The sequence below is a fragment of the Astatotilapia calliptera genome, chromosome 12 (genome assembly GCF_964374335.1).
Source record: "Astatotilapia calliptera chromosome 12, fAstCal68.1, whole genome shotgun sequence".
Classification (NCBI taxonomy): domain Eukaryota; kingdom Metazoa; phylum Chordata; class Actinopteri; order Cichliformes; family Cichlidae; genus Astatotilapia; species Astatotilapia calliptera.
Window position 1 is genome coordinate 11,990,659 of NC_137433.1, and position 15,138 is coordinate 12,005,796.

The 15,138-nt window shown below is 44.4% G+C and overlaps 2 protein-coding genes across 3 annotated transcripts in view; one reads left to right on the forward strand and one right to left on the reverse strand.

Moving 5' to 3' along the window:
* LOC113033131 (histone-lysine N-methyltransferase EHMT1-like) overlaps positions 1–15,138 on the reverse strand; it is a 74,135-nt gene that overhangs the window by 9,700 nt on the left and 49,297 nt on the right. The window lies entirely within an intron of this gene.
* On the forward strand, positions 3,040–13,694 carry LOC145432232 (uncharacterized). Its single transcript, XM_080308907.1, has 2 exons — positions 3,040–3,346; positions 12,933–13,694. The coding sequence occupies exons 1-2, from the start codon at positions 3,059–3,061 to the stop codon at positions 13,371–13,373; spliced, it is 729 nt and encodes a 242-aa protein (XP_080165033.1). The 5' UTR covers positions 3,040–3,058; the 3' UTR covers positions 13,374–13,694.

The following is a 15,138-nucleotide window of genomic DNA, read 5'->3' on the forward strand; positions in this document are numbered from 1 at the left end:
ACAACAATTCTGATGGCAAAAGAGCCAAACGGGACAGGCAAAAAAAAAAAAAAAAAAATCAATACCCATCCCTACCGATCAGCAATCGTATTTCTGCTCAGGCTCACATTTGCCAAAATCTGCGTTTTGTCTGGACACAAGACGTCGCACGCCTTCATCATGCAGCTCTTCAGAGTGGTACCGGCCTGATTTGGCTGTCTCCTCTGCTACAGTAAAACTTGCTTTCACAACAGCTTCACTTTGTGATTTTGCTCCGGTGAAAAAAGTCTGCTGAAATGTCAGACTCTTCTTTAGCTCTTCTACTTTCTGTAGTTTCTCATCTGCATTTAGGTTTTTCAGCTTATCCTGACGTTTTGTCTCGTAGTGCCGTCTTAAATTAAATTCCTTAATTACAGCCACATTAGCTCCACTAATAACACACACGGGTTTACCAGCAATGTCTGTAAACATATATTCAGTCACCCACTGGCGCTGAAAGGCTCTGCTTTCAGAATCAACTTTTCTCTCCACTATTGTGAGCACCTACCTTCGCAATAACAGAAGTTTGACTTCACTGACGGGAATGTTCCCAGTTAGCCTAGCGTTCCGCAAGGAGGCTGCAGCACTGAATTATGGTATCTGTAGTTTGTATATTATTAGCGGCTCATATGCCGGGCCATGCATAACAATAATAATACATCTATATAAAATGATCTCGCGGCCGGATATAAATGTACGCCGGGGCGGATGTGGCCCGCGGGCCTTGATTTTGACACATGTGCTTTAGAGGAACATTAAGACAGAAAACATCTTAGAAAGTGAGTCCTTTTCCTTCTACATCAAGCTGAGTTCTCCCTCTTCTGGCCAAGGATAACACTGCCTGCCAGGAATGTATCGGGCACGTAGGTTGTCACCTAATGGTTCGCACAGCATACACATCTAGCTGGCATGATTGATGTGATGCAGTTTATTATCACCCGAACTTGCACAAAACCTCAATCAAGGCAGTAACAAGAGGCACTCTCCAAGGAAACACAAACATAAAGCAAGTTTTGAGCTAATGAGCAAGGATTTCTGAAGAGTATGTAAACTGGTACAGGTAAAAGTGACACTTAATTTTTAGTCTTGGGCCTGAAAAACACATTTTACCTAATTGCTGAAAATATCTCTCTCAAAAATGCGTATCCTTCATTGTAACTGCAGAAACAGCTATTCAGAGTATGTTCTCTGTAACAATAGGAGCCCCATTAAATCTTTAAAAAGAAAGTGCAAGTGCTAAATAAAGAAGTAGGAAAAAATTGCTCTAAATGGGGTGCCTGCATGTCATCTACTAATTGGCAGGTTGGTGGTTTGATCCTTTTGCTGTTCCAGTCCTTGGGCAAAATAAGTCACTCTCTGATGTGGGTGCTAGCTAGAAAGCACTTAGGCAGAAAAAGCACAGCAATCTGCTGGAGTACCAGGAGAAAACCCATGTAGGGAGAACCTCTAAGCACCACAAAGAAATGTCACAAGCAGGCTTAAGCTCAGAGCCTCCCTGCTGTAAGGTGACAGTGCTAACTTACAGCACCCTGAAGATAAGCGATCAACAGGCAGGCAGACTAACAATTCTAAGAAACTGGTCTACTGGGAACTGGTTTTCTACAATAACTGGTTCTCTTTCATAGCATTCGTTTCGTGTCTCACTATGGGGAACGCCTCCTGCGTGACCTCATCAGAAGCTCAAATACCATTACGCCAGCCCTTACAGGCTGGCTAGGTGACGCCCATGTCAGGAGGGGCCAGTGCCTCCCTATATAATAGGCTGACATAGCGTCAGATGTCATTCAAAAACCTCTTCTCGCTTCTCACAGAAGCCTGTAGACAACTGTGCTATTGGGTGCTAAAGCTAAACTGTCCACAGATTCGAGTGAACAACTCGGTCGCCGGGCGCTTTGTTCCCAGCCTTTCAGTTGTCCACTAGCATACAAGCAGTAGCAATACTGTTCTGTAGCTAGTGCTGGTGCCAAGTAGCAATACTTTCACCCAGGGAAGTAGCAATACTTTCCGAAAGCGAAGTAGCAACACTTTGCTAATAAAGGTACCCCTAGCTTCACCATCAGGTAGCGATACCCTTCGACGCTAGCGGTTTTACACATTAGGTAGCAATACCTGTAGAAAAGTAGCAACACTTTTCAACCCACGTTAGCGAGGAATAGCAATATTCTCCGCACTCAGTGTCAGTCTCGCTAACGTGCGCAACCCTCTAGCTAACCATGGCTACAACGGCCAACGAAGTTGCAAAACTTTGTCCTTGCGGCAAGAAGATTTCTGCCTGGGATACACACCCCGTGTGTGCGGCATGCCTGGGCTCATCTCACGCTCAGGCTGCCCTGACACCTGCACACGACTGTATCCACTGCGCGGCTTTCCCACGCAAACTACTCCGCCGCAGACTAGCTCGCCAGGCTAACCTGTCGGGCGGCGACCCTTTGCTGTGTGAGGCTGCTGCGGCGCAAGGAGAAACTGAGATGCCCGATGATTTGGCCGCAACGCCAGGGCCGAGCTGGGCAGAGGCAGACCCTCAGCCCATCGCGACCGCTTTCCCGTCGCTGGAGGCACACGGAGATCGTGTGTTTTTCCGCGATGCTGGAGTCACCTGGGGAGGAGATGCTAACGAGGACGGAGATGAGTCGGCTGACTCGGAGCTCCTGCTGTCTGACGACGGCGAGGAGGAAGATTCCACCTCCTTGGCTAGCATCAGCTGGGCTGCAAAGCCCTCGGCTACCGGCGAGGTTGAAAAACCGACACCGCCGTCCCCCCTGGATCTCGACATGCAGGACATGTGCAAGCGCGCAGCCGCTAGGCTCAACATCCCGTGGCCCGCCATACAAACAGAGGTTGTAAAGTCTCGTTTTGACGGTAAGAAATTGCCGAAGGCGAAAAAGACGGGGAAGCATGTGTTGCCTGTTTTCCCTGAGCTACTCGATGAGATAGCGGTGACGTGGAAAGCAAAACCTTGCAGCGAGAAACACCCCATCGTGGGGAGCTCCCTGCTGGATTGGATGGACTGGAGGGGATGGAGTCTATCGGCCTCCGCCGGATGCCACAAATGGAGCCGTTGGTGGCGAGCCATCTTCACCCGAAGACGTCTCTGTCCTCATCGGCCCCATCTCTCCCCTCCAAAACAGACCGCTTCCAGTCTAGCCTTACAGATAAGTGCTACAAGGCAGCGGCTCTGTCAGTAAGAGCCCACAATGCCTCTTCTATGCTAATGGCTTACCAAGCTGAGCTAGAAGAGGACATGACAGCTAACACAGATACCACAGTGTGGGAAGAAATCTGCGTTATAACTGACCACGTCCTCCGCCTCCACAAGGTAGCCATACAGGTATTAAATTATTCTGTTATTATATGTTACCTTATATATGTAATCAAAGTAGTTGAATTAGAATACTGCTGTAGATCATATTATACCCTTTAAAATAGAGTGTGTGAGCTGTATGTAGTTTAGTTCTCATTATACTTTTGAGTTAACAGAACATATTCACATATTAGTCCATTGGATAAATGTGCATCACTCTGTATCCTTGATCTGCTGGGAATGTGTTACACTGTTTTCTTGACATGCTTAATTGTTGAATCATGAAGAGAAGGTTGTAAGCAGGAGACTCTGTGTCTAAAGACAGGGGAGATAGACAGACCACATTCCACACCCCCACCTTACAGAAAGCAGAGAAACAACTGCCGAGGTCATAACTTAGGCGCTGTAACAGAGAAAAAATGTGATGTTTTGGCTTTTACGACTAGCTGGGGGCCACTAGAGACTATAAAAAGCTGAGCAACCCGTCACCATTTTGAGACATGCTGTCGAACCTCTGCAGGCATCTCTCCCGTCCGGACGTTGTAATGCTCTTATTGTTGAATTGTATGGAAATAAATGATTGTTGATTGAGCATTTATACACCGAGTATTGTCCTTCCTTCAGCCCAAAGATTCAAAGAACTGTGTGTTTTCAACAACTTGGTGCCGTGTGACCCGGATCTTTGGTGTGCTGAGGAGGTGCAGATTTGACCTTTGGTGAGATCGTGAGGCGAGGTGAACAGAGGACCGGTCCAAAAATAAAAAGGTAAGCACAGCCTGTTGTATTATAAATACCAAATGTGCATATTGGGCTTTCCAAATTAATCTGTTCACTGAGTCACATGTATTTTCACAGTAAATTTGTCGGTGTCTGGTTTTTGGCGCAAGATACTAACAACATAAGTTGAGGCTGAATTCCAGGGTGTTAAATAAACTGCTTCTACCGAGATACTAATAACATACTACGTTGGTCTAGATTGCAGTAAACTGCTTCTACCGAGATACTAATAACATACTACGTTGGACTAGAGTGCAGCCACTTTACCTTCCACATTTAATTTTGTCTAATACTGGCTTCTGTAGCAATAATACGTTAGAATTTCTTCTGAAGACGCGGCCATTAGTTCAGTACATTGAAGTCGAGGTTTGAAGTTTGTTTATGGTGTCGGTTACGTCCTGGCTCTTGCCGGCTATGAAATAGAAGTTGATTTAAGGAAAAGCAGATGCTGACTTCACGGTGCGGTTAAACACTGGCAACGCGAGAGCGAAACACGTCCGTAGGTTTGGTTTATGATACGGCGTGTTCCGGTGATATGCGGCCGTGAAGTGCAGTAGTGGTTGGTGCTAATTTTAGTACATTGAACAGAGGTTTGACGGTGGTTTGTGGCGTCAGTCGAGTTTTTTTTTAAGGGCTGCGGTCATAAAACAAAGTAAAATTTTACTTGCCAAGAAGTACATAGAGCAAAACCTGGTTTATGATGTCTGGTATAACTTCGGGGATGCAAGCATCACTTTTATGATGCGACTTTGCTCCGTTGTGGCGGTCATAAGCGCAGAGAAAGGGGTATTTTGGTCTATGGTGCAGTGTGCTTTAAGAAGATCTAATAGTTGAGCTCAGAGGTTTCTGTGTAAAATTCCCGCTGAGGAAAAGTGTTGTGTGTGAGTGTCAAAGCGCGCTCTGGGTGAGAGAGTGTGTGTGAAGCTGCGAGGCGCGCTCTGGGTGCTGTCTTGTGGGTGAAGCGCGCACTGAGTGAGAGTGTGACTGAGGCGCGCTCTGAGTGTGTTTTGTGTGGAGTGTGAAGCGTGAGCACAGTGACAGTGACGGTTAATGTGTTTGATTAGGAGGACATTAGAGCAAATACACATTTTAGGATCAAAGGTTGATGCCTAGTGTACCTGTGGAACTTTGCCTATGGAGTAGCGACCCTCCTGTCCAGGGACGCTTGGCCAGGACCGGCGGCGTCCGGGTGCCGAGGTGGTGACTTGGGGAGGTGAGGGCCCCCGCATAGCCACGGAAATAACACTGGAACGACCGTGTAATCACGGGTTCACATTTATTTCCGGACTAGAACAAGACACATTTTGCGAACAAACGTTGAGTCTAGATTTAGTAAAGAAATATAAAAAGGTTGAATTCCTCGTTTCAGTGGTTGAAATTGTTGTGTGCCTGTCCCCTGACGAGTGTGAAATTAAAATAAAGAGGGAATTTGGAGCCACATAGAGATAGACGGGCATAATTGGGTGTATTACTCTGTGGTGTAATAAAAATAAAAAGGAGAGATAGTAAGAGGTGTGCAGTGGAGAATTATGGAGGAGTACAGAGAGGAATGTGTTGGGAGACTGGCGTACAGTTTACGCTGTCAAGGTAGGCGTGTTGCCTGCTTATCTGTTTAACATGTGATGAAAATGAAATTAAATAAATCTCTTAGTGTGTTAATACAGGAAGCTGTGGACCTGGACCAACTGCCCCCACAAGCACAGCGGCCGAAGCAAAATTATAGGTAATGGGAACCACACCCAGCGCGAATCAGCAGCTGTGAAACAGACAGCAGCGAGGAGAGAATTAGAGGAGAAATTAAGAGAAGTTTTAACACATAAAATTGGGGCCAACGGACTTGTGGAGGTTGGGAAGGCGTCCGGAGCATCACAACAAAAAGGTGAAACAAAAACACACACAAGCAGAGAAATCTGAGAGAAAGGCTCCTTTTAAGGTAACGCCTAGTTTGAGAAAAGATAAAATTAACCTGCTTTTATACAAATGCACATACACGCAATGAAGAAACAGCTTACACTCATGAACACGTGAAGATTTTCCAGCTAGGTTAAAGAAAAATTAACATACTTAAATGATGAAGTCTATACATTACTGACAAAGAAACCCTCTGGGTTGCAGGACAACAATTTAACTAAAAAAAAAAAAAAAAAAAAGGAACACTGGTCTAACCAACCAGGTAAGACACAACAAATTTAGTGGTTAAAAGATTCAAATTGTGACATGTTTTCTGTTGATTGATTAATAAAAGTGATTACTGAATGAAAGAAAATTCCTTTTTTGGGCTTTTAAACATGATCTTAAGAATTTTAACATATACCGGTGTTGTCCTGTCAACTTGGTGGGTTAGGAGTGGATTATATCGGGAGACAAAAAACAAAAAAAAGGGGGAGAGAAGGCTGACACAGGGCCTGGCCCCATTGCCTCCCCTCTGAATAACATAGCCAACACAACATCATTTTCCTGTTCGTTTGTTTTTGTTTTTTGTTTTGTTTTGTTTTGTTTTTGTTTTGTTTTGTTTTTGTTTTTTCTATACATATTTAATTACAGGCTGCTTTGCCGGCCCTGAAAGCCGAGGCTGACTGGACTCCTGCTCTCCCCCATACGTGACACTGACCAAATGCTGCAACAGCTGGACCCACAACAACGACCTGAGAATGTCAACAGACCTGCAGGAATGTGATCTCATGCAGCCGAGACGGAGAGCACTAAACCTAAGGCCCGTTTCACTACACGGGGGAAAATTCCCAGACTGCGTCAGCTGACAGAGCTGTGACGAGACGCCCGCCAAGCCCGAATGAAAAGTAAGGCCGAGAGAAAGAATGCTGACCTTGATAACTTTGCATTCACACTGTGCAGGACAGTGATGGACCAACACGGATGATCGGGTGGCGAAAAAGGGCGTGACCGAGACAAGAGGAGTAACTGAGGACAGAAGGCACCTCAGAATGGACAAAAACACAGAAGAAGATGCAGGTTTCACCTGCGGTGAACATCGACACTGGAGAAAGGACTGCCCTAATTGGGGTCAGAACCAGGACGGACTGAATTTTGAGCAGCAGCAGCAGCAATGGTCGCAAACAAACTTAAAAAGGAGGGGGGCAGGACCCCAGGCCATGCTTCAGGCAGTGGTTTACCCAGAACACCAGAACAGGAAAGTGATGAACACACACACACACACACACACACACACACACACACACACACACACGTCTCCAAACACACAGATTCAGAATGAAGTGAAATACACACATGAACACGTGCACTCGTTGAGTGAGTGAGAAATGACACACACACACACAGACACACACACACGGGAATGTTGATTCACTGAGAAGTGATGCACACACATACACATGCACACGCTTGTGCAATAAAGAGTGATCCACACGCACACACACATACACGCTGATGCAATGAAGAATGCTTTGCTTATGCTGATATGCAAAATGCTGCACACAAACATCCCAATGCATAATTTTTATGAGGAGCCATTGATTTCCAGTGATTACCATTGATTACTTAGAATGTGTTATATGTCACTCAGAGGGCATTTATGTAGATTTTAGGAATAAGGTCTAAAAAAGTTTGGTTATGAAAACAATGTCTGTGCGTGATGTCTGTTTATGGCTCAAGGCCTTGACTGAATTCTTTGCTGTGCTTCACACAGCCCTGATGAGGAACAGTGGCACAGAGTGAAAATGATGAATTAATAGTGTAAGTTTTAGGTCGGAGTACGGCATTTTCTGTGATTGAGTTTTAATACAAGGAGGAACAAAAGGTGTTACGGCACCTGAGGTTCTCATTCCCACACAATATTGTCCCGGCAGGAAGCAAAATGTTCCTGTGAATTTCTGGTTGATTGTTTGGTTTTGTTTAGCGCTAGCTTGATTTTATCAGTGAGCTTTGGCTTGTGTTCTTTCTCGTAAGCGAGAGAGGGATAGTTTTATGCTTGGACATGTCTGCAACGGGCCCTAGTTTGTGTTATTTTAGTAGTATTTTGTTGGTTATGTCTGTTTTCGTTTTTGTTACAGTGCACTGGAGAAAAAAAAAAAAAACATCTGAGAGGTGTGATCCACCGGTGGTGATATGTTGATATTTTGTGAGTTCATGATTTAACAATCAGCTCTTTAAACAAGGCCTGAAAGATTGAAATTTAAAGCGCTATAAAATATTATTACTGTAAACAGTTGCAAAGTGTGCTTCTCCATGATTGTAATTGGCTTGGGAGAAATTCACTTATAGGGAACACTGAGAAGTTCTGAGTCTAAAAGGATTGCACCGAGTCAATCCGGCCCAAAAAACAACAAGGAATTGTTTTCCTTTAAAATGATGACGTCATCTTGCTGGTGATGGATGCTCGAATAGGTTGCGCGTGAGACTCCATTATCAGCAACATCTGGTATGAATGTGTATGGAGGTATGCATGCGAATGGACTGTGATGGACTGACGACTAAAAGTTTTGACTGACTTGATACTGAGACAATGACTGCACCCACTTTAGGATTAGTAAATGCCAATAAACAATTCATAAACAATTCACCCAGCCGACAAGAGAAGGGTGGATGCTTCGCTTTGTTTTGTTTTGTTTTTTCAGGAGCAGGAGGATAAGAGAGACTGGAGGAGGAGACTCTAGCTTCACATAAGTATGAACTGCAGACTTAACACTGTGGTTGCTGATTTTGAGTTACTGATGTTTGCATTAAGAAAACTGTGCTATATTAGCTGTGTTTTGATTAAGGTATCATGTTATATTATTGGGAATGCCAAATGCTACAGTGGAGAAGATTTTTTATACCACTCGTGACTGGAATATGTTATTATTAACCATAGCAGGCCACTGTAAAAAGTCAATTAAATTTTATAGAGGAAAATCGCCAAAATTGAACAATACCTATGAATGACTGGCCACATTCAGAATAGAGATATGCAATAATAAACATTGGTCCACATGAGTTAGGTTCTCACTTGAAATAGTAAGTTATTAGATGTAGAATATAATTGACAGGGACATTTGATAGGATGTGGTACTGAAAAAGAACAAGAGCAAAGTAAATAAAGAAAATATTGTGTTTAGTTTGGATAAATTAAAATTAAAATGTATCATTACACTCAGAGGATCAATATGAAATAAAACATATGCAAAATTTGTAGGAAGTACATGACTGATAACTGTTCTGTCCTGGGCGTTTGTTTCTAGAGCACCCACTTGACCACACCAACAGTTTCTCGCCACCGAGGAGGGGTACTTGCAAAAAGAATAAAATAAAAATCTGAGTTTAACAAAACATTTTAAATGTAAATATCAAGCTTACCTTTCTTTTTCCATGAAATGTGCTTGTGGGCACGCCAGACATTTTGAAAAGGTGGGCAAAACAATTGGCAAGGCCACACCCCCACACGTGTGATATAATTTTAAAGGTTCTGTTGCCCTCTCTAAGAAACATCAGGACTTAGAGGAGTGGCAAGTAGAGTATGCGAGCTACAAGCAAAAACTAAATGTGTACTACAGTGCGCAAAAATGAATTACTGGGTCATCAGGGGGTCTTGAGGGACATTTATAAAACAAAAAATCCCACAAACCTTAAAAGTGCACTTGAAAAGCTCACACAAGAAGGTTAACCTAGCTTACCTAGAAGACCTCATCAGGGGGAGCACGCTCCCCCTCGTTGAAGAGCTCACCCACTTAACTCGCATCCCAAGAAAATAGCTAACCCCAGATAAGGCAGCGTGATGTATCCCGAGATAACAGGACTGGGACATCTAAATAAAGGTGTGAAACAATCGCCTTCAAAAGGTTATCAATTAACTTTAACCAAAATTAGGAACACTCGGTGCGGCAAGAGTTAATAGTTATTAGTCTCAACACCCAAGGATAATTAGAAGAGCATGACTGATATGATGGAACTGAGATTTTGTTACACTTAACTTTTGCAAAACACAAATAGAACTAAATTGAAACTAAGGATTTTCAGAAAATAAAAACTAGACTAAACTAGCAAAGAATTGGTAAAAACTAATTACAACTGGCAAAAAATTGAAAATCTGGAGTCGAAACTAAATAAAAGATAAAACCTAATGAAAATGGCGAAACGTTTAAAACTCTGGTGCAGAGATTGGCAAATCTGACCAGGAACGTTATAAAATGGATTGTCAGAACAGTCAGCGTTAAAGCCACATTTGACAGTCCATACTAGGATGGCATTGGACATCTTGGGGGTGGAAAGGGGTTGGTGTGACCAAGGTGTGGTTTGGCTTGTTGTATGTATATTTGAGATCATATGGCTCTGGATGGACCGGTTACCAGGGCATGGAAGGAGGACAGACTCATTAAAGGAGGAGAAGGAACTTGCTGGGATTGGAGATCCTCTGGGTGAGTGGTTGATTAAAAGTATGCATAAAATAGAAGTTATCTGTTGTTATTGATTGGTAATAGATTGATAATTGGCCACATTTACAGCTGTATTGACTTGTTGTGGACGTAGTCGACTTCAGGTTTAAACACTCTAATTAACAGGGTGAAAATAGTGACATTAAAGGAAGAGTATGCAGCACCACCCTGTCAGACGCCAGTGATGGTTTTCATTGCAGGTGTAACCATGATCGTTTTTATACATATTGCAACTTGTTGCTCATTGTAGAGTTGTGCTCAAGTTAATAAGGGTTAAAAGCTACAGTCAGCGCGAATGTCTGACTGATCTATTGAGGGAAAAGGCTTCGAGCATAGAAGGCCGCACGCGCTTACAAAACACTGATATCATGTTATTCTTTGTGATCTTTTCTTAAATTATGTCTTTAAGTTTAGTTTAAATAGTGGCAGTTAATTAAACGAGATTTATTAAAATATTAAATACCTGAGTCAGAACGTTACACGCGGATCACCTTAAGAGTCTGGGAAACTTTGTAGCTGCCTAACTTTTTTGAATGTTCTAGCTCCGTTGATTTGACACATTGGAATGTGTCAAAAAAGGGGGGGAAGGTTGAGCTTTAACATCAAACCAGGATTATTTGAACATTTTATAACTTCATTTGTGTCTTTAATAATTTAGGAATGGTAAAGCTTAAGCTAATAGCGGTCCGAGAAGACGGACCTTTTAGAGAATCAGTGAAAAAGCATAAACTATCACTTTCATGTTTAATCATTACTCATTGAAATGAACTGAATAGCGTTTAGAAGATTTGTTAATTTTTTGTCTTTTGTTAAAAAGAGGGGTTTCAATAATTTTCAGACACACCTTGCAAATGTGCTTATAACGAGTTGGCACTCGGCCTTTTGAAGGTCAGAAGCTTCGTTCGGCGTGACTGTCCGGACTGATAAAGTGTAAGAAATGCCTTGAGTGCGGAGGGCGAAATGCAAACATGCTTACACACACATAAGATATGATTAGAATAAGTCCCTGGGACATTCTGAATGTTTTAGACCAATTCTGAATCACTAGAAGGTCAGTAGATAAGAACATTAGATTATTAGGGTTAGGAAGAGAGGTGCTTTGGTTTTCTGTCTCTTACAGAGAAAGGAACAGACACCAGACGAGGTCACAGAGATGCGAGGATCCTCCGTAGCAGAGTCAGACACAGTGACAGCCGAGACAGCAACTGGGGTCAAGTGTCATGACGTTTGGGCTCCTGGAGAAGATGGATCCCACAAACACAGCAATAACCATGAAGGGGTTGGCGAAAACCAGGAACACCAGACCAACGAGGTTCGAGAGGCTCTTGGCAAAAAGGGGGACACGGCGGTGACCCCAAAACACACAGATCCTTGTTTGAAATCGCAATAATCCCCAGAACTGTGCAATGACTAAAGGGTGGTCTAACCCCGGAGGACGAAGAAAGAAGCTGAGAATCACCCAACTGGAAGACACTGGTAGCTGCAGCAATAAAAATAAAGGTTAAAAGCTCCTTAGACAGAGGTTCTAGTCTAAGTACATTTGAAAGGTATAAGGGGGCATTAAAATGGGAGTGGAAAACTGGAGCACCAAAATAAAGCTGTGGGAAAATTGGGAATGATGGGAGTGTCATCTGTAACTGCTGTTATGGTTGTAAATCTAACTTTGCTTGCATCTGAACTGCGTGAACACAGAGGTCATCCCACATATGGTCCACCCGTTAAAGGGGGACAGAGGGCCTCAGGATCAAGAAAACCTGGACCTTGCAACCCTGGAGTGCATGTTGTAAGTGATCTCTTTCAGAGATCAAAAGGGGGAATTATTAAATTATTCTGTTATTATATGTTACCTTATATATGTAATCAAAGTAGTTGAATTAGAATACTGCTGTAGATCATATTATACCCTTTAAAATAGAGTGTGTGAGCTGTATGTAGTTTAGTTCTCATTATACTTTTGAGTTAACAGAACATATTCACATATTAGTCCATTGGATAAATGTGCATCACTCTGTATCCTTGATCTGCTGGGAATGTGTTACACTGTTTTCTTGACATGCTTAATTGTTGAATCATGAAGAGAAGGTTGTAAGCAGGAGACTCTGTGTCTAAAGACAGGGGAGATAGACAGACCACATTCCACACCCCCACCTTACAGAAAGCAGAGAAACAACTGCCGAGGTCATAACTTAGGCGCTGTAACAGAGAAAAAATGTGATGTTTTGGCTTTTACGACTAGCTGGGGGCCACTAGAGACTATAAAAAGCTGAGCAACCCGTCACCATTTTGAGACATGCTGTCGAACCTCTGCAGGCATCTCTCCCGTCCGGACGTTGTAATGCTCTTATTGTTGAATTGTATGGAAATAAATGATTGTTGATTGAGCATTTATACACCGAGTATTGTCCTTCCTTCAGCCCAAAGATTCAAAGAACTGTGTGTTTTCAACACAGGCTACTGGGAGAGCCATGGGCCTCATGGTTCTTCAGGAGCGAGCACGCTGGCTCGGGCTCACCAACCTGACGACTAAGGAAAAAGAGGAACTCCTCGACACCCCTGTCGTCCCTCACGGTCTCTTCGGTGCGGCTGTTACATCCATGCAGAAGAGATGTGAGGAGAAAAAGAGAGATGATGAGGCTCTGAAACTCTGCCTGCCGAGGAGGGCCCAGCACGCCACCCCAGCAGCGCCGCGCCAGTCATTCGCGCAGGCAGCGTCTCGCCCGGTCCCCGCTTTCAGGATTCCCAAAGTGCCTAAGACGCAAGCAGCCCCCCAGGCTGCCGGGGCCCCTAAGAATCCATGGACTCGGAAGCAGTCTCCCCAGGCCAGACCTCAAGCGGCCCCTCCTCCTCCCCCCGCTGCCGCGATCGTGAGGAGGAAGAAGCGGCCGGCCTGACAGCCTCTCCTCTAGGCGGGAGCGAACCCAGTTTCCCCCCTTCATGGGCCACCCTCCCGCCTCCCAGCTCCATTCCAGAGCAAGTTCAACGGGACATGTTCCACACAGAGTGCTTGACTCGGGCCGGCGTTCCTGTCACCGGACCCGCCAGAGGGAAAGAGAGCCAAAGTTCGCAGTGTTGTTTCACGAGCACTTCTCTCATGCATTCTGTATTAAAAAAGCCCCGACACGCGCATCCAGGCAGTTTGCCGAGGGCGCTGTCGAGTGTTGCAAAACACATGAGAAAATCAAACATGCTGAAAAACAGAGCACCGTCTGCCATAACGCAGCCCGTGGAGACTCGCGTTTCCACGGCTGTGATGATACAGATGAGCCCGTCACCTCGCTCGCCTGTGACAGAGGTGACGGGACGCCGAAATGGTGTATGTTTCGCGCTGCGACCACAAGGGGGCGCCAAAACGCCATATTCGGTGAAGTGGCCAGTGAGCGCTCTGTCTCTCCACATGAAGAGCTGGGCCACCTGCACTCAGTCAGCATGGGTGCTGAGGACATTGAAAAAGGGCTACAGGTTGCAATTCAGTGTCGCTCCACCACAATTCAAAGACATTGTTTACTCTCGTGCTCCGGGCGAGTCTGCCAGTTTTCTCTTGGAGGAAATTTCCACCTTGAGAGACAAAGGAGCTATAAGAATTGTCCCTCCCGAGGAAATGCACAGCAGATTTTATTCAGGGTATTTCCTTGTGCCAAAGAAAGGGGGAAGGGGGATGAGAGCCATTCTGGATCTCCGTGCCCTGAACCGGCATTTGAGGACATACAAGTTCAGGATGTTGACGCACGCCTCGCTGCTACGGTTTGTACGAGCGGGCGACTGGTTCACATCAATCGACCTGAGGGATGCTTATTTCCACATCCCCATATACAGTGGGGCAAAAAAGTATTTAGTCAGCCACCGATTGTGCAAGTTCCCCCACCTAAAATGATGACAGAGGTCAGTAATTTGCACCAGAGGTACACTTCAACTGTGAGAGACAGAATGTGAAAAAAAAATCCATGAATCCACATGGTAGGATTTGTAAAGAATTTATTCGTAAATCAGGGTGGAAAATAAGTATTTGGTCAATAACAAAAGTACAACTCAATACTTTGTAACATAACCTTTGTTGGCAATAACAGAGGTCAAACGTTTACTATAGGTCTTTACCAGGTTTGCACACACAGTAGCTGGTATTTTGGCCCATTCCTCCATGCAGATCTTCTCGAGAGCAGTGATGTTTTGGGGCTGTCGCCGAGCAACACGGACTTTCAACTCCCGCCACAGATTTTCTATGGGGTTGAGGTCTGGAGACTGGCTAGGCCACTCCAGGACTTTCAAATGCTTCTTACGGAGCCACTCCTTTGTTGCCCGGGCGGTGTGTTTTGGATCATCGTCATGTTGGAAGACCCAGCCTCGTTTCATCTTCAAAGTTCTCACTGATGGAAGGAGGTTTTGGCTCAAAATCTCACGATACATGGCCCCATTCATTCTGTCCTTAACACGGATCAGTCATCCTGTCCCCTTGGCAGAAAAACAGCCCCATAGCATGATGTTTTCACCCCCATGCTTCACAGTAGGTATGGTGTTCTTGGGATACAAATCAGTATTCTTCTTCCTCCAAACACGACGAGTTGAGTTTATACCAAAAAGTTCTACTTTGGTTTCATCTGACCACATGACATTCTCCCAATCCTCTGCTGTATCATCCATGTGCTCTCTGGCAAACTTCAG